This window comes from Chanodichthys erythropterus, chromosome 2 (assembly GCF_024489055.1).
Source record: "Chanodichthys erythropterus isolate Z2021 chromosome 2, ASM2448905v1, whole genome shotgun sequence".
Classification (NCBI taxonomy): Eukaryota; Metazoa; Chordata; class Actinopteri; order Cypriniformes; family Xenocyprididae; genus Chanodichthys; species Chanodichthys erythropterus.
In genome coordinates this window covers 13,951,269-13,974,563 of record NC_090222.1, presented here as the reverse complement: position 1 = coordinate 13,974,563, position 23,295 = coordinate 13,951,269, and the positions used below count along the sequence as shown (strand labels likewise).

Genomic DNA, 23,295 nt, shown 5'->3' with positions numbered 1-23,295 from the left:
TAAAAAATACAGCATGCAGACGGAAAATGCGCCTCCTTCAGCATAAACATGTACCCAGTTTAGGCAAAAAATCAAGTACCTCCAATATGCCATTTTTGTCAGACACTCCCTGGCTGAAAAGTGCCTGCTTTAATGCACCCCTGGTCTTCATACCGGCAGATGTTCCCTTGCTCACGGTAGAAAAGTCCACAGCTGACCTCTGCTTCTTTTTCTGACAATGCAAAATTGATATGTGACATGGCATTCCTCATAGCCCTGAATACACATACAAATGTTATTCCATGACCGGGATTCACGCAGGGAAAAGTTGTGGCCTAATGGTTAGAGAGTCAGACTGGTAACCCGAAGATTGCAGGTTTGATTCTCAATACCGGCAGTAAATGACTGAGACACCCTTGAGCAAGGCACCTAAAGCTTGCAAAAATGGCTGCCCATTGCTCCACAGTTTGCTGTGTGTCTTCACTGCTCCTAATGTGTGTGCACTTACTTGGATAAAATGCACAGGACAAATTCCAAGTATGGGTTACCATTCTTGGCCTTCACTTTCTCTAAACTTCTAAATGCAAGTACCACTATGTTGCAGAATGAAAGCAGTTAAAAGTTGTGTTTTATTAAAAAGACTTCTGAATCTGTGTTTGAGGGCACCAGGTTCCTGTAGCTAAAAGGGAAGCAGAGGGTGCCAGCAACTCCAAGGTCCAAGTGTTTGATTTCCATGCATGGAAAGAAGTTGATAAAAGACTCAGTGATAAATAATAATGTCCTAAATATAGAAAATGATTTAAAAAACATACTTTATTCCATATAACAAGCCTACTATTTAATCAATCAATCAATCAATCAATCAATCAATCAATTTTCTTTACAACTTGAATATATGTGATTTTTTTCAAGGTATTTTCCAGGTATTAATTCATAAGTTAAGTTATAGAGGGACAAATTTACAGATTATTAATGTGTTTTTATTACATAATAATGTTTTTATTCATTTATTTACATAATTATTTAAATATTTAATTTGGATTAATTGGCCCTGCATGTTGGAAGGTTGTTCCACATGATTTTTTAGTTTTTTTTTTTAGTTTTGTTTTTTATCTGAACTAACCTTGTTATGTAGCTAATAAAAAAGATTCATATTTTAGAGACTTATTAACCTTGACACACACCCATGATTGGTTTTTAGAAATTAAAATTGTATGATATTATTTCCTTTTTGACAAAAGATTTTCAAATCTTTATAAATGTTGTAGCAAAACTGTTTCACTGCTTGTGCTTTTTCAATAATAAAAGATTATGCACAACTACTCAGATTTGCCTTACAAGAATTAATGTTACTTAATGAGGCTTTTTTTCATTATGATATCAGGACAGTAGTACCTCCCTGAAATTTTTGACTATTTTAAATCGTCACATTATTGATCCAAATACTGCAAACATGATCCAGTGCTGAATAATAATTTATGAATTCAGTACCTGGTAGCCTATAGTATTGTATCGGTGTTTCTCTCGTGCCCTCCGCTGGCCGACTGATGGTACTGCAGTAAATCCGTCAGGAACGACGGTGTCTGCCTCTTCCTCTTCCTCCCGCTGTCTGTGACTCTTGTCACCGAGGGCAGTTTCCTCTGGGGCCATGACATTGCTCAGTTCCGGTCCTTTTGATGGATTACTAATGTGCACAGATAAAATTACAAGAGGATTAATAGCTACTTGAACGAGAATAAGATGAAAGAAAGTGGAAGAATAAACAGGGAAAGCAAATCAGAAAGCAGTGGCAGCACTGAGTGATTACAGCATGCTATGCTTCATTTGTCACTGTGCATACAATGCAAAATAAAGCATAAAAACTGTAAACCACAACTGGAAGGAACTGATACCAGACTTCTGAAGCCCACTGTCAGCGGTGACCTTTAACTCTCAAAATCTCAAACCCCACTTGTTTTTCATGTTTATAATTTTCCATTGACGTATATTGTTTTTAATTTGAGCTAATGATGATTTCTATTGATTTATATATGAAGTTAAATGAATGTTTTATTGAATTTGTCACAAAAATGTGTGCGTATGCTTGTATATATGGTTTACAGGGACTCTAAATAGACATAATGGTTTTTATACTGTACAAACTGTATATTCTACCCCCCCTACACTACCCCTAAACTTACCTATCACAGAAAACATTCTGCAGTTTTTGAATAATAATAATAAAAAAAACCCACACAGTTTAGTATGTTTTTAAGCCATTTGGTTTACGAGGACACAGGAAGCGTGATTTATAAGCTGTTTTCCACATGGGGGCCAAAAAAAAAAAAAGATGTGTATTGCCATCCATTTTGTTCCCACAACATAGGGAATACCTGAATCACACACATAACACACACTAACTTTGCAGACATTGCTTTGATTGTTTTTATATGCAGCTATAAGTACTAGAATCTAAATCTCATTTTAGCTTACTTCTGAGGAAAAAAATCTCTGCAAAATATGGTGAGAATACTCTGACATGGACAGACACACTGAAGCTAAACAAACATACCCTTACTGGATATGATTCACACAATCACTGTAACTCAGGTGAGTCATATTTACCCAGGTATGAATCTCATAGGCAAGACATCCATTACTGTGTGATTCATAAGACTCACACATGTTCTGAGAAAGATCTGAGAGTCAGCCCACGTTTGACATCATTTTTTGGCAATACACCAATTCCGCTTAAACTCACCTTGTCAACATTATCATCATCAACCATCAGTTGAGGGTAAAATACGTTTGCAAATTCACATTTCTACTTATACATAAAAGCATAACATGGGATATACATTGGTGATATAGAAGTAACTTCGCTTAAATCTGCAGCAAAAGTAGATTTACTTATTATTTAGATGTGATTCTTTTTTTTTTTTAGAAAATCTTCTTAACCAATCACACAAAGTCACACACACACACACTGACTCTGGCAAGTCTTCCTCAGTAGTTACCTGGATTTATCTGTGTCCATTTCCCTCAGACAGACATCTTTCTCTCCCTCTTGTCTTCCTGACTGAGCCCTCTGTGTCGTTCTCTTTTTTGTTCTTCTTTAACCCTTCCTTCAGTAACAGGTTGAGCAAGTGAGACTGGATTCTTCAGTCTCAGATCTCAGGCAATGGCTGCACCCTGAGAAGATTAACCTGATTAGGCCATTAGTGCTTTCTGATGTGATTGACAACCAACAGGAGGATCACAGGTGCATAACAACATGTAAAGTTATAATTGATTAGACAGGGATGATAGATTTGTGGTTTAGTCCCACATAGACAAGCATGTACACACACGCAAATACACACACATACACAATAAGGAAGAAAGATGCATGTTATTTATATTCAATCAGGAAATGAATATGCTTTTTAGGCTTTGATAGGTGTTTACCAAAGAAAACCAATCAACATGATGTTGTGGTGATGTTATATTTGGCTCAGGTTCGTTCTTCAAGTTTAAATCTTTTGGATTTTTGGCCATTTAATCATCTTCTAAAATCATTCATCCATAGCACAAATTGTGTGGTACCGCAAGTTAAGGAGAGGGGGCAGAGGGCCTGAGAAATATTAGACAGGATTTAATTTAGTGGGATGGGAATGCAGAAAAGCAACATTGCGCAAGATCATAACAGACCTGCATCAAGACACAATTACACAAGCACCTTCATCAAAGGACGACATGGCTGGGTGGTGCTTGTCTAGTGGTTCAGGGTCTGCTAACAAAACACTAGAAGATTTAGTGCTGGTGAGCCCTTTCATTAAAGCTTGAACTTCCAGGTTTTCTCAAGAGAGGCTACTAACAGTCATTTTAATGGGAATCGCTTTGAATGAAAAGCATTGAAATTACACACATGACTTCAAAATATAAAAAGTTTATTTGTGGAAGGTGTCTGTGTGTGTGTACGTACATCATTTGATATCATTTTTATACAAAAAGTCACCATATTGTTTATTCGACATTTGTCCATTTAAAAAGAAAAAGTGCGTATCGGTGGGTATCAAAACATTTTTTGCGAATGTTCATTTTTGGGACATCTAAGCAAACATAAATGCTTCTAATTGGCTCATGAGATTTGAATGCACAGAAGTTAGCTTGTATATTATATAACACATTTCTAAACATAAAGAATGGAAAGTAAAAGTATAAAAACCTAAGTCTGCTGGTATGAAAACAAGATGAAAAGAAAATGAAAATTTGATGACTGATGAACAGATGACTCTTCTGAAGCAAGAGGCCTGCTTTCCAGGTTAATAAAACTTTAATTAAAAAACAAAAACCCAAAGCTACCTAGGGGACATGAGCCAAATATGTGTGTTATACTAACACTTAAAAAAAAAAAAAAAAAGAAAAACTGGAAAAAAAAAACCTGAAAAGCAGAAAATGCTAAATTTAACCATTAGCAAATTCAGCTAACAAATCTACAAGATTTACCGTGAAAGGTTGATCAAATAAGCTTCATATTTGCACATGCATTTTAATGCTATTATTTTTGCTGAAGCACCATATTAAAATCCCATGAGAAAGCTATGGAATGATAAAGCATATGGCAATACAAATGCAAATAAAGAGAGTTTAACGTTAATTCTATACAATTGAAGGCATTATAGGTATATGTGACCCAGGAAAACTAAACCAATCATAAGGGTAATTTTTTTTTAAATTGAGATTTATACATCATCTTGAATAAATAAGCTTTCCATTGATGTATGGTTTGTTATGATAGGATAATATTTTAAACTAAATCTGAGTGTGAAAAAAAAAAAAAAAAAAAAAAATCTAAATATTGAGAAAATCGCCTTTAAAGTTGTCCAAATGAAGTCCTTAGCATTGCATATCCACTCACGCAAATACATTTTTGATATATTTATGGTAGGAAATTTACAAAATATCTTCATGGAACATGATCTTTACTTAATATCCTAATGATTTTTGGCATAAAAGAAAAATCTATCATTTTGACCCATACAATGTATTGTTGGCTATTGGCCATATGCTTGACTGGTTTTGTGGTCCAGGGTCACATATCTCACAAAACATATCAAGAACACGATCAGGTCACATTTCACCCCCAAAAAAGTTCAAAGAAACTTCCACATTTCTTAAAGTAATACTGAAGACTGGAGTAATGGCTGCTAAAAATCGTAAGAATGAATAACATGTTAAACTCTATTAAAAATGAAAATGGTTATGTTAAATTGAAATAATACTTCACAATATTGTTTTCACAATAATTTGATCAAATAAATGCAGCCTTAGTGAACATAATCTTCTTTCAAAAAAGATTGTCTTTTCATAAAAAACCTTATTGATCTCCAGCTTTTGAACAGTAGTGTGTATATATATTATGGTGAAAAGTGAACTGGATGTTTTTGTACGTTTTGTACTATTAAAAGGAGAACTGGCAGAGAATATCCATGATTAAGTCAACTCCATTAAATTTGTAAAAAATGACAACCCAAACCCCAACCACCCCACCACCCTTGATCATATAAACTGCACTAGAAAAAGCCTTGATGAAATATTTACACACAACACTACATACATACATACATACTACAAGAATATATGCATGTTCATAAAAACATTTTAGTGTGAAATCTTCAGACAACTGGACATATGACATGGTGTTATCCAGTAATACAGCTGTAGACGCACTTCCTTCAAAGGAATCCAATGGAATTCAGTGGAAGGATAAGATCTCTGTTAATGCCTCATTCTCCTCCAATGGCTCATTGAAGCGCTCATTATGAATCTCCTCATTATGTAGCGCTTGTGTCCTGCGAAAGGAACCTGTTCTCGATGTTGTCTGCACAGTTAACCAAATACATGTCCCTCAATGTTTCGATAAACATCTGGATGTGGTGATATGGCAAAACATTGCTCCCTCCTCCACTGCCACTGTCACTCCAAACCTTCAGCATCTGGTATTGGGCATCCTTGTACTTCCTGTGGTCCTGTTCTGCCCTTTCAATGTTCTGCTCAGAAACGCCAAGCCGACGTACAAGTTCTTTAAATCGTGCGACAGGGACCTCATCCAGCACAAAATAGAAGAACTCGTGAACTACAAGAGACAGAAATGGGAAGAGAAAGACAACAGTCATGAATCATCTTTAACCGTCATTACTCAAGTCTCAAGGGATTTGTGTGTAGAAACAAATACACACAGACATACTTTTGATCTCTCTTGGGACGCAGTCTGGGAGTTTTCTGTTCTGTTCGGGTTCGCACGGCTGATTTGTAGAAGGAACACTCTCATTTATTTTGTCTGGTGGCATGATAATCAATGTCTGCGGATAAGATAAAAAAGAATGATAATTACTTAATAACATGCATAAAACAATCATTCATTAACCATTTCAGTCATATCCAACTCTTGGTGATTCTATGTCTACACACACACACACCAGTCCAGTAATCAAATAAGATATAACACATCACATGATCATTGCATGATCTTGAAAAGAAATACATTGGTTCTATGAAGGTACTGCAGGGGTAATCTTACTCTTTTAAAAACTGTACAATAGGGGGTCTTTAACAAACAAAATGAAAATATGTATTAAACAAAAATCCAACATTCAAAGTTAACTTCAACCAAAGCTCAAGTTAACAAGCTAAATGGTTCATTCTGACAACCCTCAGAATAGTTTTAGCATGTTATATGGCAATGCTAATGCATTTGGTCTTGGGGGACTAGATCTGCTACAATGAATTTGCATTTCCTTCAGCGTGAGGATTATTCATTTCACTTTTGGTATGACAGGGCCTTTACATTTGCCAAAAATAGAACTTTTTTTGTTGTTTTAAAAACAAACAAACAGCCCAGATGAGAAAAAGTAACGCAAAAGCAACATAACTTTGTAGCATTACTAAGTAGCATTACTTTCCATAAAAAAGTAACTAAGTAACACAATTAATTTTTTTAGGGAGTAACGCAATATTGTAATGCATTACTTTTAAAAGTAACCTTCCCCAACGCTGTAAATAGACATACATAAATCCTGTAGCAGATCTAGGCAGGTGGAGCTGGGGGAGGTGGAGGGTTTCAGGGAACCCCTGATAGCATGCTGCAGGACTAGCTTACAACAAACAATGAACCAGACTATTTAAATATTGAACAAGCAATCTCATTGGCTGCAGGATCAGCAGAGGCCAATCAGCTTGTGTCATGTGGTAATGATGTGATTGCTTGCAGATTGCATGTAAAGGACCTATCAGTATGCGTCCTCTAGAGTTTCATGACTGAACCAGATATTTATTGAAGTAATCTTAGATAAATATTCTATGATTATGATTGAGCCAGCAAGGTGTCTTGGCCTGAAAAAAACCTTTATCTGATAAAGTATAAGAAAACATATTTTTAAAGCAATACATACTTTTATTTAGCAAAAATGCATTAACTGCATATGCATTAAAACTGAGAGTAAAGACATTTACATTGAGGCAAATTATTTCTATTTCAAATAAATGAAATAAACATTCTATTCATCAATGAATCCTGAAAAAAGGCATCATGGTTTCCACAAAAATATTAACCAGCACAACTATTTTTAACATTGATAATAATAATAATAAAAGTTTCTTGAGCACCAAATCAGCATATTAGAATGATTTCTGAAGGATCTTGTGACACTGAAGAGTGAAAATTTAGCTTTGCCATCACAGGAATAAATTATAAGTTATTTTCTTTTAAAATAAAATATATATTTGTATATATTTGTTACTTAATAGAGTAAAATAAGCCTTGGTGAGCATAAGATTCTTCTTTCAAAAAAGTTTTACAGACCCCAAAATTTTAAATGTTGGTCTGTATGTACTGTATATATAGCACCAGTTTAGCATTTATTTATTAAAGAAATTAGTGCTATTTTGTTGTTATTAATTGTCTTTATTTTTATTATGGGAAATTAGGTCAGTTAAGAGTCCAAATGTATACAGGAGCCTTGCGAAAAAGTATACGTATTAGTATTTATCATGAAAACTGAATCATCTTCTGTGAAAACAGCAGTACAGTAATTATGTGTTTAACATAAAAAATGAATCATTCATGCTGAGGAGAAGAACGGTGTGGTGTCTAAGCCAGTGTTTGTCATTGGTTAATCAAGAATTTTACCTGTCCTTCGGGAGCAGGTGATGATTTCTGCGATGACAAAGCACGATTCCTCTTCCTCCAAAGTCTGAGGCCTTCATACGACATAAACAGTCCCAAAGCTACTACCGTGATACATGCACAAACGGGAACCAGTATTCGAGGTAATGTGTCTGAAAGGATAATGTGATGAGAAACACACAAATTAAAATCACCTCTCAACATGCCTGAAGACACATGTTGTTTTTTGGACCGCAGATAGACTTTGCTTTAGTCACGGCAGGGCAAATTCAAAAGAACATGAACGCTAGGGACTTCCCAAGATTACTCATGTTTTTCAAAGATTTGTCCTGGTTCTCTTTATCGATACATTCTAAATTCATAGTTTCCAAAGAGTTGCCTGTTTGGCATTCTCAATATGTGGAAAGCGCTAACAGACATCAACAACTGACTCATAATTTCTGTCTCTGAGGGATACAAATTTTGGATGGATCGGATGTTGATCAGTACTCACCTGACGGAGTTGTTGGTTTGGCGGATTTAATGGGGGACATTGGAGTGCTGGATATGCACAAGTGTTTACACCCCGTCTGACATCTATAGGGCATAGAGAAAACTTTACTAAACATATTGATTATTATGTTTAATGTTATTCAGATCTCTTCATTTTTCTGTTAATTAGCCTAAAAATATTCTTCATGGGCTAATTCAATACACTTCAGTGCTTGATGGGACATATATGTGCTGGAGTGTATGCGGATGAGCAGCAACGACATGCAGGGAATACTCTAATGTAAAATTTGACAAATAAAACAAGTGCCAGCAGGGCTGAAGAGTCCTGAAGTGCGACTTACTTGACGCATAGTTCACAGGATTTATTATTCTTGGCAGGGTAATGATTTTGTTCGCACTCACACTGTGTATTCTGTTCTCCCCCACCTGACAAAAATAGAAACATTAACCAAGGGTATCCTATAGTGTAAATACAAGATTAATATATAACTTTATTTCATTTATAAAGCTTTATTAAGCTTGAGGAACTTACAATCTCCAGTTTTCACCTGTCCAGGTCCACACACCGTCTTACAGCGATAACATTCCCAGTCCGTATGGCTTAATTTTATTTTGTAATATCCTTTCATGCACTCACACCCCCTATTGGATTTGTGTGTACATTCTAATGACTCTTTGGAATTGTCTGTGGATAAGTCACAGATGAAAGACATATAAAAACATAGCAAAAATCAAATTAATTGGTTGTGTAAAGATTTTAGGTCACCGGATACTTTTGTCAAAAAATGAAAATTCTGTCATAATTTACTCACCTGCATGTTTGTCCAAACATTTATAACTTTCTTTCTTCCGTGGAACACAAAACAAGATATTTTGAAAAATATAGGTTTTTGTCGATAAAATTCAAGTCAGTGGATGTCATGCCAATGTTGTTTTGTACCCCTTTAACAATCATTGTAAGGACAAAAACTTTTAAATTTTTCAAAATATCTTGTGTGTTCCACAGAAGAAAGAATGTTATGCAGATCTAGTAAATGATGACAGAATTTTCACTTTTGGGTGGACTATCCCTTAAAGCATGAAATACGAAAAGTTACAATGGCATTACGTTTGCACTTCTGGCATCTGAAGCAGTTTGGAGAGTAATTTGGTTGATCTAGGTAGGTTCCATCCTCACATTTCACACATTCAGACTTCATGCCCGGTTTAGGGCATTCCGCTTTCAGCTTAAACCCTAAAGTAGGAAACATAAAGGAGGAGAAAAAAAAAAACATCTATAAAAGCTGTTCTTCAGTCACATCATTAATGAAAGGACATAATCTGGACATAAAGAACAGTTCTGTTGACACATTACAGGTCTATAACCTAAAGTGTTGAATTACTTTTGCTTTACCTGCATGACATTTATTACAGCAGAATCCATTCTTACTCAGGTATTCATCTTCAGGACAACTTTCATTCCAGGCTCCACTAATTGATATTATATATGATTGACTGATTAGAATCTGCAGTGAACACAAGATCATTTGGGTTAAGAATGTCAGTGGAAATTACTCTTGCTGTGGTGAATAAACCAAAATCTCAAACTATTTTTTTTTTTTTTAAATCATCATTTGGTCAGACTGTGTCTTTATTATGAAAATAAAAATGCGATAAATGAATGGCTATGTATGGACAGTCTGCAGCCTACACATTTTTATACCAATAGTGAGTCATGAAAGAGACTCAGTGGAAGTATGAACTATGTGTACAATATAAAGCGACTTCTCTGATTGGTGGATATTTCTTCAGGATTATGGGTAAGGTAGTTCTTCATCAGGAAATATTATTACAGATAGTAACCAAGTAACCAATCAAAATATATTTCATGGTTCATGTCGTTTAACCAATCAAAACACCCCATAACGACAGTCAACCATGATTAAAAACATACCAATACAACCCTTTACAAAGTTATTTTAGATGATAACCAGGACACTTTTGAAAATGACGGATTACTGCTGAGTAAAAACGCTTTGCAAATTTTTTCTTACCAGCAATGTACAAGTGTACAGCATTTGACATTTCCTCATGGCCGCTGCAGAGGGCGCTCTCCTTCTTACTTAACACACTATCCGGAGAGGGCGGTGGGTCAATGGATGAAAGAAGAGGGGGTAAGTACAGGGAAGAGTTAGTAATTGCCGAATTATTCATTTCACAGCATTATATAGGCTAGTCAAGTAAAAGCAAGTTTTCATGAACTCTGATTTCCTTGTATATCAAGCAGAGTATCCTTACAGTAACCTGTTGTGAAATAATGCCTATGAGAAACTGACAATCAAAACTAAAGCACACATCAAATATAGATTTTATTGTTAATGGCAGCTGAGAACCCCACGGACATGTAGACTTCTAAACACGGCAAATGGGGAGACGATTTAACATTTTCCACCGCTTTAACCCTAAGGTACAATCTCAACGCCCACACTTGCATTTGAAAGCGCCACATTAAAGATAGCAGATAACAATCGTTCCGTACGGAGATTTTACAGTGAACAGCGAGTTACCTTACCTGTGCTCATGGCGATCGAACGTTTTCCTTTATTATTCTCCCCAAAGTTTTTATTATCCTTAGTTGAGCAAGAAAACATAGAAAAGTGTTTTAAAACTGTGAGATTTGTAAAGTATCGCTGCCGTCCATTTCCTCGGAGAAGAAGGGCAGTCTCTAACTGGAAATGTCATGCGTCACAAACTAGTCCGTTCCTTCTCGCGTGCCAGTTCTCGTGAAGGAAGGAATTCGAGGATGAAACCGAAAGTAACGTTAGCCTACTTGAACCTGGCCTCTATTAAAACACTGAGAAAGGCACAGGCTTTACGCAGTAATGGCGCCACATTGCATAAAATAAAAGCTAAACGTTCATAGAGAAAGTGTTTAAGCAGCCCTATGCTGTAGCCTCTTGCTGTGTGTTGGAGAATACACTTTAGCCTAATACATAGTCTTTATATCAGGCTGTCTGTGCTTCAAACTAGAGTTAAAGAAAAGTCATAATTCACCCAAAAATGAAACTCAGCCTCATGTCATGACTTTCTTTCTTCCCAAAACTTTTTTTTAAAGAATGTTTTGGTTAATGGTTGCAACTTGCATCTGGGTTACTGATTAAGTGATTTGAACATGAGAACCAGGTCAGATCGAATCTTTAAAAATGGTTTTGTAAGTAGGATCAACCGATTCATTGAAAAGATCTGACTCAAATGAGGCAAGTTAAATAATTTGCTGGAATGTCTTTTACCCTGAATAGCAGCTGGATGAGTTGATTCCGGAAGTTGGAGCCAGCCTGCAGATTTTGGACAGTCAGTGTCCATGTTGGACATAAAAAAAAATAATGAGCTTCAGACTATTCTGTCCAGTTAAACATGTCTGATATTTTGAGCCAGTTTTGGAACACATATCGTAGTGTATGATGTGCCTGTCTACTCTCATGAAGAGTCACAATATATCTTAAGAAAACCAGTCATATGGAACATTTTTATCATAATTATGTTATGGTGTTTTTTGTGTCTTTCTTAAGGCTTGACATCTTGAGTCACCATTCATTGTCAATGCATGCAACGTGGAGTGCAGTTCTTCAAAATGTCTCTTTTTGTGTTCCATGTAAGAAAGAAAGTTAGAATGACCTGAGAGTGAGTAAATGATGACAGAATTCTCATTTATGAGTGAACTATCCCTTTAAGTAATGGCACATTCTCATACCACTGCAGACTGCACATAAAAAAATAAATGCATGTGTTATACATGCTTTTTTTTGCATTGCATAACAACTGAGGACATATTTTCATAGCTCACCCTGTTACACGTTTTGTCTTTAATTTTAGGTGCAATATGAGGTAAGGCTCTTAAACTGTTCACTGCTTAAAGACTTTTTAAAATTATTATTATTATACCAGACAGAATGTTGCGCTTAGCTGCTGAGGTGAAGAAAAAACTTCCTCACCTCTTAAACCACATCCTGTCTCCATTTCCCCTGTGACCTGATATGTAACCATGGAGATTGTAAAAAAAAAATGCCCACGAATTGTTCTGTAACATGGTGCACTAATTCTGAAGACTAATTAAAAAACAAACAATAACAATAAAAAAGTGCTGCTTCTTGTGTATTAGAGTTAGGTGGTTATTGAGGGGTTTTTTTTTTTTTAGGTCTGGTGAATAGCATGTTTTTGAAAGGTGAGTTCTCACCTCAGCACATGACTGCATAAATAGCATAACTGTCTTGCAAGGTTGTTTAACTACAGACACTTCCACACAGCAAGATCCTGCTGTTTCATAAGCTTGACCAACAAGGCAGAGTTTGCTGCCAGTGTACACCATTATTGTCATTTTTAATATTGAAAGTACCTCTGACACTGTTGAGGTCACTGAAGCTCCACCCACTGTTGACAGCAGCAGGTTGTTTTGACTCGAAAGTCGAATTAGTGGCCTTAAAGAAGGGCTGTTTCAGTAGAGCAGTAGTTTGCTCTTTGTTTTTGTCTTTTCTGCTCTGAACTTTTCATATGGTGCTGTAAGTTAGGCTTGTCTGATTATATATTGTATAAATTGTTATTTTGTTTTGCAATTTATGATATTGTGGATTTACTTTATATCTTTGTTTATTTATATTCTTTAGGGCTTTTCACACTGCACTTAACCCCAGGTTATCTTCGTTCTAAACACCAATTTTAACCCCGGGTAAAGGAACATTTAAAAAGCAGCTGTATAAAGACAAGTGTCACTATGCAGCTGACATCAGTTCAGTGTTGATTCAGTTCATTTAAAGGTGCCCTAGAACTTTTTTTTTTTAAAGATGTAATATAAGTCTAAGGTGTCCCCTGAATGTGTCTGTGAAGTTTCAGCTCAAAATACCACATAGATTTTTTTAAATTGATTTTTTCAACTGCCTATTTTGGGGCATAATTAGAAACGAGCCGATTTCAGGTTGCGGCCCCTTTAATTCTCGTGCTCTCCGCCCCCTCCCGAGCTCTCGACTCTATCACAGCATAAACAAAGTTTACACAGCTAATATAACCCTCAAAATGGATCTTTACAAAGTGTTCGTCGTGCATACTGAATGCATGCATCGTTTTGTGTGAGTATTGTATTTATTTGGGTGTTTACATTTGATATTGAATGAGTTTGAGGCTGTGCTCTGTGGCTAACTGGCTAACACTACACTGTTGGAGAGATTTATAAAGAATGAAGTTGTGTTTATGCATTATACAGACTGCAAGTGTTTAATAATGAAAATAGCGACGGCTCTTGTCTCCGTGAATACAGTAAGAAACGATGGTAACTTTAACCACATTTAACAGTACATTAGCAACACGCTAACGAAACATTTAGAAAGACAGTTCACAAATATCACTAAAAATATCATGTTATCATGGATCATGTCAGTTATTATTGCTCCATCTGCCATTTTTCGCTGTTTTCCTTGCTTGCTTACCTAGTCTGATTATTCAGCAGTGCACATCCAGACGTTCTGCCCTTGTGTAATACTAACTGCCTTGTGTTATACCTCAATTGTGGGCTGGCATATGCGAATATTGGGGGCGTACTGTCACGTGAAAAGAAGACTGGATGCAATAGCAAGTTATTCACTTTAATAGTGCTTCACGCCAGGTTAGTCAGATAAATACACACAGTACAGTCACAACACAGACAGCAGGAGAGATGGTAACACAGGGGCTGGATGGGCGCTGGTGTCCGTGGTGAGTGGTGCTCCGTGGTGAGAATCCGTGAGATGAGATGAGCAAGGTAAATCCAGAACGAGTATCCAGGGGAACAGACAGGAAACAGCAACTCCAACTCCAACTCCAGGAAACAAGAAACACGGGAACACAAGACAACACCAGGACTCAAAAACAACGATCTGACAAACATGAGACGAAAGACAAGGCGTTAAATAGGCAAGATCTAATAACCACCAGCTGCCGCTGATCAGTAATCAGCGGCGATGCCCACACAGAACAATCAGGTGACACACCCCACAACCCACACACAGACAACAGAATGACACAGTGGATCTGCGAACCGTGACAGTACCCCTCCTCCTAGGAACGCCTCTTGGCGTTCCCACCACTCCTTACCTGTTGATTGTAATCATCAATAAGGGAGTGATCCAGAATGTCCCTCGCAGGTACCCAACTTCTCTCCTCCGGACCGTAACCTTCCCAGTCCACCAAGTACTGGAATCCGCGTCCCCTCCGCCTCGAGTCCAGAATACGATTAACCGAATAAGTTGGTTCCCCGTCTACGAGACGCGGCGGTGGAGGAACCGGAGCAGGCGGATTAAGTGGTGAATGAAAAACTGGTTTGATTTTGGACACATGGAAGGCGGGATGAATCCTCCTGTACGCCGGAGGCAATTTGAGGCGGACTGCCACTGGACTAATGATCTTAGTGACAGTAAACGGGCCAATGAATTTGGAGCAAGCTTATTAGCCACGGAGCGGAGCGGAATGTTCTTAGTAGAAAGCCACACTTTTTGACCAACGACGTATACGGGTGGCTTTGACCGGTGGCGATCGGTCTTAGCCTTGGTGCGCGCCCTCACTTGCAACAGAGTCTCGCGGGCTCTGTTCCAAGTGCGATGGCACCTCTGGACAAAGGCGTGGGCAGAGGGGACCGCAACTTCGGACTCCAGACTGGGAAACACAGGTGGCTGGTAACCTAGGCTACATTCAAACGGAGAAAGGCCCGTAGAAGACACTGGTAACGAGTTGTGAGCGTACTCAATCATAGAGAGTTGTTGGCTCCAGGAGGAAGGATTCTTGGACGCCAAACATCGCAACATTCGCTCTAAATCCTGGTTGGCTCTCTCGGTCTGACCATTGGTCTGGGGATGGAACCCAGAGGAAAGACTAACCGTTGCCCCCAGTAACTTACAAAATTCTTGCCAGAATTTGGACACAAATTGGGGACCCCTGTCAGAAACCACATCCACCGGGAGGCCATGTAGCCAGAAGACATGATCAATGACAGTAACCGCTGTCTCCTTAGCAGAGGGTAATTTGGCTAAGGGTATAAAATGGGTCACCTTCGAGAACCGGTCCACAACGGTCAAAACAACAGTATACCCTTGGGAGGGTGGGAGGGCGGTCACAAAATCTAGCGCGATATGGGACCAGGGTCTCGAAGGGACAGACAGCGGTTGGAGTAACCCATCTGGAGGGCGGTTGGAAGTTTTACCAGTAGCACAGACCGAGCAAGCCAAAACAAAATCGCGAATGTCGCGAGCCATACCTGGCCACCAGAATCGTTGCTTGACCAAAAATCTGGTTCGATTAACCCCTGGATGGCAAGCCACGTTAGAACAATGACCCCACTTGATGACGCAGGACCTTAACTCATCCGGCACAAACAAACGGTTCGGTGGGCATGCGGGCGGAGGCGTTACCCCTTCTAAGGCCGCCAGGACCTTTGATTCGATCTCCCATGTAAGAGTGGAGACCACTAATGTCTCGGGAAGAATACACTCGGGAGTAGACGGGCGTTCGGAGGGATCAAAAATGCGAGAAAGAGAATCGGGCTTGATGTTCTTGGAGCCCGGGCGGTACGATAGAGTAAAATCAAAACGACCGAAAAAAAAGTGCCCACCGAGCCTGCCTGGAATTGAGTCTTAGCCGATCGTATATACTCTAAATTCTTATGATCAGTCCAAACGATAAAGGGTACCCCTGAACCCTCTAACCAGTGACGCCACTCTTCCAACGCTAATTTGACTGCCAACAACTCTCTGTTACCAATATCATAATTGCGTTCAGCGGGAGACAAACGATGAGAATAATACGCGCAAGGGTGCATCTTGTTATCTGAGGGAGAACGCTGGGAGAGAACTGCACCTACCCCCACCTCTGACGCGTCGACCTCCACCACGAACTGACGCGAAGGATCAGGGGCTATCAGAATGGGGGCCGAAACGAAGCGGCCCTTCAGTTTGGCAAATGCAGCCTCGGCTGCATCTGACCACCTGAAGGTCGTTCTGGAGGAGGTCAAAGCGGTCAGAGGTGCGGCTAGTTGGCTGAAATTGCGAATAAAACGCCGGTAGAAATTGGCGAACCCCAGAAACCGCTTGTAACAAGGTTAGTAGATGTGGGAAGAAGGAGGCGGGAACCGGCGAACATTCAACAAAACTTTAATATAAAATAAACAAACAAAACGAAAGTAATGCCGGCAGACGTCCGCGAGGGTCACACAAACATAATAAAACATAAAATAAAGTCCAGGCCTGGTCCTCTCTCGTCCTTCACTGATGTCGCTCCTCCTTTTATGCCTCCGGAGCTCCTCCGTGAGAGACTCCTCGCGCCGTTCCCTCACGGCTCTCGCCCGCCCTGCTCGTCACATACCCCCAACGCCCCTCGCAGGCCGGGGTTACCTCCGAGACTGTGCTTTACTCCCCCCCGGGGCCTGTCTCGGCGGCCGCAGCACCTGGGGGTAAGGACAGACGAGACGAGAGAAAGGAGACGGAAGCAAGGGGAGCGACAGGACGAGAGAGGGGAGAGAGGAAAAAGAAAGAAAAAAAAAATGCTGGGTCCGGCTCCCAGACACACTGCCGCTCGGTCCTCAGCCTGCCAAGAGGCTCTTCTTCGCGGTGCCATGCGGTGGCACTGGACGCTCGGTGGACGGCCCGATCCTCGACCGCCTCCTGGCGGCCGGCGATGGCTCCTCCGACTGAGGGCAGCCGGCAGCGAGTCCCCCGTCCCCTGCTCCTCCCCTTCATGGCGGACGGCAGCAGGCTCCGGCCCACGGCAGACGGCGGCGACTCCTCCGCTCCCTCCAGGTCCAGGACGGCAGCCACCCCACCTCGTCCCAGGAGCACGGCATCCGGGTCTCCGTCCCACCTTTCACAAGGCTCCAGCACCACCGCCTCGGGCAGCCTTTCGCGGTCTTCACTTCCGCGCTGCCCGAACTCCGCAGCACCGCGATCCCCCTCAGCAGCGAGGGCTCTCCGACAGCATGTCCCTCCTTCCTCCCGGGTTTCGGCACCAATGTAACAAGGTTAGTAGATGTGGGAAGAAGGAGGCGGGAACCGGCGAACATTCAACAAAACTTTAATATAAAATAAACAAACAAAACGAAAGTAATGCCGGCAGACCCTCGCGGATGTCTGCCGGCCACACAAACATAATAAAACATAAAATAAAGTCCAGGCCTGGTCCTCTCTCGTCCTTCACTGATGTCGCTCCTCCTTTTATGCCTCCGGAGCTCCTCCGTGAGAGACTCGAGGCCGGCACGCCTCGCAGGTGACGCTCATTATCACTCGCGTCACCGGCCTCGCGCCGTTCCCTCACGGCTCTCGCCCGCCCTGCTCGTCACACCGCTGTAGGGCCTTACGGGAATCTGGACTTGGCCAATCCACCACAGCCTTAACCTTGTCAGGATCCATGCGAATTCCCTCAGACGAGACGATGTACCCTAGGAAAGAAACAGATTGTGCATGAAATTCGCATTTCTCCGCCTTGACAAAAAGCCCATTCTCTAGCAGCCGCTGAAGCACTCGTCTGACGTGTTGAACATGCTCCTGGAGAGACGATGAAAAAATCAATATGTCGTCCAGGTAGACATATATGAACTGGTCAACCATGTCTCTCAACACGTCATTGACGAGTGCCTGGAAGACCGCGGGCGAGTTGGACAGCCCGAAGGGCATGACCAAGTATTCAAAGTGCCCTCTAGGGGTGTTAAAAGCGGTCTTCCACTCATCCCCCTCCCTGATGCGGACCAAATGATATGCGTTTCTTAAGTCCAATTTAGTGAAAATGGACGCTCCTTGCAACCTCTCGAAGGCTGAAGACATCAACGGCAAAGGATAAGTATTCTTTACCGTGATGTTGTTCAGCTCCCGGTAATCAATACAAGGTCGCAAAGACCTGTCCTTCTTCCCCACAAAAAAGAACCCCGCCCCCGCTGGAGATGAGGAAGGGCGGATGAACTTGGCTGCCAGGGAATCAGAAATATATTTCTCCATGGCCTCCCTCTCGGGAACAGATAGAGAGTACAACTTGCCTTTAGGCGGAGACTTACCCGGAACTAAGTCTATTGCACAATCGTAGGGACGATGCGGAGGGAGAGAAGCAGCTCGGGACTTACTGAACACCTCCTTCAGGTCAAGGTACTCCTTGGGCACGTTAGACAGATCCACCGCCTCATCCTGCAAAACAGAAACAGACACCGTGGGACAAGCAGACAATAGACAAGACTTGTGACACTGGGTGCTCCATTCAGTGATAGTTCCGAGTTGCCAGTCGATGTGAGGGTTGTGTTTGGTGAGCCAGGGGTGTCCAAGAACGACAGGTGCGTGAGGGGTGTCCATGAGGAGGAACTGTGCTTCTTCTGAATGATTGCCGGAAGTGACGAGGGTGATGTAATCCGTAGTGTGGGAGAGACTGGAAAGAGACTGTCCATTGAGTGCGTTGACTGAAATGGAGTGCTCAAGGGATGATGTAGGAATTCCATGTTGTCGTGCAAACGTGATGTCCATGAAGCTGCCCTCCGCCCCAGAATCCAAAAGTGCGCTACAGGTGATGTCGTGTGTAGCCCATCTCAGTCTAACGCTCAGGAAGACCGATGTGCCTCTCTCCGGATTCCACTAGTGACTCCACTCGTCGGAGGCGAGAATCAACTCGAAGCGCCAGCTCAACAAGCCCGTTGAATGTCTCTGGAAGGTCCAACGTGTATATCTCCCGGTGGATACGATCAGCCAGCCCATGCAGGAACACGTCCCACTGCGCCTCCTCGTTCCACCGACACTCTGCCGCGAGGGTGCGGAACTCGATGCGGAACTCGAGGGTGCGGAACTCGATGGTTTTCCCAAACCGCCGTTCCCCATAGCGCCGCCTTCCCGGTGAGCAGGGTCAGTACAAACGCCACCTTGGACTCCTCCCTCTCAAAGGTGCGTGGCTGCAGGGTGAAATGGAGAGAACATTTATTCAAAAACGCTCGACAAAAATCTGGCTCACCGGCATAGTTCTGAGGAACGGGAAGGCGGGGCTCCGACAGGTCTCTTTGTACGGGTGTTGGTGGGGGAACGGACGGTGGGGCTGGCGCAGTGGGAGCGCGAAGTTGTTGTAGCTGCTGGGAGAGCTCGGACACCTGTGTTACCAGCGCCTGGACGGCGCGTCCGGTGGATGAAAGACTCTCCTGCTGCTGGTCCATGCGTTTAACAGCATGACTGATGAACTCCGTGAAAGCTGCTGAACTCGCTGCATCCATAGTAGATGTTCAGATCGTTCTGTCACGTGAAAAGAAGACTGGATGCAATAGCAAGTCATTCACTTTAATAGTGCTTCACGCCAGGTTAGTCAGATAAATACACACAGTACAGTCACAACACAGACAGCAGGAGAGATGGTAACACAGGGACTGGATGGGCGCTGGTGTCCGTGGTGAGTGGTGCTCCGTGGTGAGAATCCGTGAGATGAGATGAGCAAGGTAAATCCAGAACGAGTATCCAGGGGAACAGACAGGAAACAGCAACGAGAACTCCAACTCCAGGAAACAAGAAACACGGGAACACAAGACAACACCAGGACTCAAAAACAACGATCTGACAAACATGAGACGAAAGACAAGGCGTTAAATAGGCAAGATCTAATAACCACCAGCTGCCGCTGATCAGTAATCAGCGGCGACGCCCACACAGAACAATCAGGTGACACACCCCACAACCCACACACAGACAACAGAATGACACAATGGATTTGCGAACCGTGACACGTACACCCCGACTGTTACGTAACAGTTGGTGTTATGTTGAGATTCGCCTGTTCTTCGGCGGTCTTTTAAACAAATGAGATTTATATAAGAAGGAGGAAACAATGGAGTTTGAAACTCACTGTATGTCTTTTCCATGTACTGAACTCTTGTTATTTAACTATGCCAATATAAATTCAATTTTTAATTCTAGGGCACCTTTAAATAAAGTTAATCAATTATGAAATGAGCTAAATTCAGCTGTAAAGCAGCTCTGGAGACAACAATTGGTGCGTTTACATGGAGCATTGTAATCGGTTTAAAAGTCCAGTCAGAATGAAAATGCTCCATATAAACACTTCAATCGGAATAAAAAGGCCAAAACTGAATGAAATTGTAATCGGTAACACTTTACATAAAAATAGCGTGCATAAGAAATAATGGAACTCCATGTTAACAGGAATAAAAGGCGGCAAACAGGACATAGGCTAATGTGCACACGTCACAAAGTCATTCCGATTGAAAGTGTTGGCGCATGTAAACACCATATCGGATTAGATAATATCTCATGTAAGCAACAGGCTCAGGGTTCATATATTAGACAAAATTTAATTAGACAAAAAACTTAATTATGACAAAAAATTCTTTCGTTTTCTCATAATATACAGAACATTTAATTTCACCTGAGTTTTCAATCTTTTATAAACGATTCGTTAGAAGCAGTTCAAAGATCAGTCTCTCTAAACCCCTCCTTTCCGCGAGCCTACACTGCTCTGATTGGTCAGATGGCCCAATCCTTTGTGATTGGTCTACTGAGCGCACCGCGGGCCTATTGCCATAACTGAATGTTAGCTATCAATTCACAAGACATTGTATACAATGTATGGACAGAAAAGATAGTATCAATTTTACTGCATCAATTCAAGCCCGGGTCCGATGATGAAACTTCTGAAGTAGTTGATCAAGAAAACGATTCGCAATAATGACTGTTTCACAATCACTAACGTTTCTATATGGTAAGTGTCACCTTAGTTAGTTATTAGACGTGATAGCAGGAGCGAGCTGATCCAAATTAACTGGGCATTGATACATATTTTAAGACCAAGCGTTTTGTGAATCCTGCGTTAAACTCCCCAAGGTTTGAAAAGCTTGTCAGTAAAATGAGGGGAACACAACAAAAGATTGGGATTTGTTTTACAAACAACACGTTTAATTGACTCAGAGTCGACTCTTACTTTTGAGAGACAATAACTTTATATACGGTGCACTTTCAGATTTAAAACAGGATGTTTTCATTCACTCAGAGCTATGTTACACACTACATGAAGGCTATTTTTTTGTCCTGTGGGTCAGGGCTCATTTAAAATTGACTGCTTCAAAGTGGAAAAGTGTTCTATGGTCAGACAAGTCCAAATTTGACATTCTTGTTGGAAATCACTGACGCCGTGTCCTCTGGGCTAAAGAGGAGGGAGACCTTCCAGCGTGTTATTAGCGTTCAATTCAAAAGCCAGCATCTCTGATGGTATGGGGGTGCATACGGTATGGGCAGCTTGCATGTTTTGGAAGGCACTATAAATGCTGAAAGGTATATGAAGGTTTTAGAGCAACATATGCTCCTCTCCAGATGACATCTAATTCAGGGAAGGCCTTGTGTATTTCAGCGGGACAATGCAAAACCACATACTGCAGCTATTACAACAGCATGGCTTCTTCGTAGAAGAGTCTGGGTGCTGAATTGGCCTGTCTGCAGTCCAGATCTTTCACCTATAGAGAAAAGAATGGGACCAAATTCCAACACCAAAACTCAAGAAACGCATAACCTCGATGCCCAGATGTCTTCATTCTGTTTTGAAAAGAAGAGGAAATGCTACACCAATCAAATTTAAAAAACGTCCCAACATTTCTGGAATTCGGGTTGTACAAAAATAGACAGAAGAAAGTATATGTATGAACAGGTAGGTTATGTACAAATGCAAGCAATGTAAATAAGAAGTATGGTGTGTTAATTAAATAAATGTATAAATAGTGTTGTGTATTGCACAGGTTTATTTCCAAGTGAGGGCTTTAACTGGTTATGAGATAGATTGCCTGAGGGAAGAAACTGTTCCTAAGCCTGGCCATTCTGGTGTTCAGTGCTCTGTAGCCTGGGTGTGAGGGGTCCAGGATGATTTTGCCAGCCCTTCTACTCTCTCTGGATGAGTACCATTCTTGGAGTGTTTTTATATGAAATAAAATTTTGTAGGATATAGGCTAATGCAGTCCCATGTTGACTGCATCATCCACAGACCTGTTTGATCGATAAGCAAACTGCAGGGGGTCCAGAAATGTCTTTAAGGTAGGCCAGCAGCAGTCTTTCAAATGACTTCATGACCACAGATGTTAAAGGCCCCAATATACTTCAAACAAAATCGAATAACTAACTGATGTGATGCCATTTCAAACAAAATCAGGGCAAAACAAAGTTTGTTTGGTGTTCATTTTGGGAGTTTGAAACGGCTTGACAAAGTGAACTATCAGGAAAAGTTTGTTCCAGCTGCAAAACAGGCATAAGCCCACATGGCTCTGCCCACCTGAAATTGAAATTGGTCTGAACTTGGTGACAGCCACACAACCAGAAGATCATTCCCAGGAATGTGATGGACTGAGAGGGCTTCTGCATGTTCGCTGACAGACAAAGATGAGCTAAGTGCGTGAGAATTTTGCATATGTGTTCCTCCAGCACCTGCTGTGACTGGGCAATGATGAGCCAATCGTCCAGGTGTCACGGTCTGTGGTTGGATAGGAACGAGGACTCAAAGGTGAAGATAAGGGCTTTACTGGTAATAAAATAAAACAAAACAAACACAACAAAAACTACCCTGAGGGGGAAAAACAGACTTGACTTTACAGGAAGCAGGCAGACACAGCGGGAAGCACAAGACATTTCAACATCTGACGACCACATCCAAAGATGTAGAACAGGGATGGACAACTC

General features: G+C 41.1%; 3 protein-coding genes across 8 annotated transcripts in view; 1 reads left to right on the top strand and 2 right to left on the bottom strand.

Annotated features, from left to right (window-relative positions):
• plekhg6 (pleckstrin homology domain containing, family G (with RhoGef domain) member 6) overlaps positions 1 to 2,995 on the bottom strand; it is a 28,250-nt gene extending 25,255 nt beyond the window's left edge. Inside the window, exons 1-3 of the mRNA XM_067398622.1 lie at positions 2,976 to 2,995; positions 1,471 to 1,663; positions 80 to 211 (exon numbers count right to left, since the gene is read on the bottom strand). Of these exons, the coding sequence (XP_067254723.1) occupies positions 80 to 211; positions 1,471 to 1,663; positions 2,976 to 2,995 (345 nt within the window). The remainder of the gene's footprint in view (positions 1 to 79; positions 212 to 1,470; positions 1,664 to 2,975) is intronic.
• Positions 2,996 to 4,739: 1,744 nt separating this feature from the next.
• Positions 4,740 to 15,682, bottom strand: tnfrsf1a (tumor necrosis factor receptor superfamily, member 1a). 3 transcript variants are annotated; one of them, XM_067401780.1, is made up of 10 exons: positions 11,164 to 15,680; positions 10,651 to 10,727; positions 10,011 to 10,122; positions 9,726 to 9,851; positions 9,150 to 9,302; positions 8,959 to 9,043; positions 8,619 to 8,701; positions 8,129 to 8,277; positions 6,188 to 6,302; positions 4,740 to 6,076 (listed from the first exon to the last, which is right to left on the bottom strand). In XM_067401780.1, the coding sequence occupies exons 2-10, from the start codon at positions 10,687 to 10,689 to the stop codon at positions 5,775 to 5,777; spliced, it is 1,164 nt and encodes a 387-aa protein (XP_067257881.1). In that variant the 5' UTR covers positions 10,690 to 10,727; positions 11,164 to 15,680; the 3' UTR covers positions 4,740 to 5,774. The 3 variants fall into 3 exon arrangements, with proteins under 3 accessions (XP_067257881.1, XP_067257875.1, XP_067257890.1); XM_067401774.1 differs by having other exon boundaries at positions 11,169 to 15,678; XM_067401789.1 differs by having other exon boundaries at positions 5,781 to 6,076; positions 6,180 to 6,302; positions 11,169 to 15,682.
• Positions 10,732 to 23,295, top strand: part of cd27 (CD27 molecule) — a 32,177-nt gene continuing 19,613 nt past the window's right edge. The window contains exon 1 of one of the 4 annotated variants that reach the window (XM_067401832.1): positions 10,732 to 10,770. The gene's annotated coding sequence lies outside the window, so the exon portion shown is untranslated. The other 3 variants (XM_067401849.1, XM_067401823.1, XM_067401840.1) reach the window with 3 other exon arrangements.

Coding starts and splice junctions, on each gene's coding strand:
- tnfrsf1a (XM_067401780.1), bottom strand. CDS start 10,689: ATGAGGAAATGTCAAATGCTGTACACTTGTACATTGCTG. Junction 9,852..10,010: donor CTGTAATAAATGTCATGCAG/GTAAAGCAAAAG, acceptor TTCCTACTTTAG/GGTTTAAGCTGAAAGCGGAA. Junction 8,702..8,958: donor TCCTGTGAACTATGCGTCAA/GTAAGTCGCACT, acceptor TATGCCCTATAG/ATGTCAGACGGGGTGTAAAC.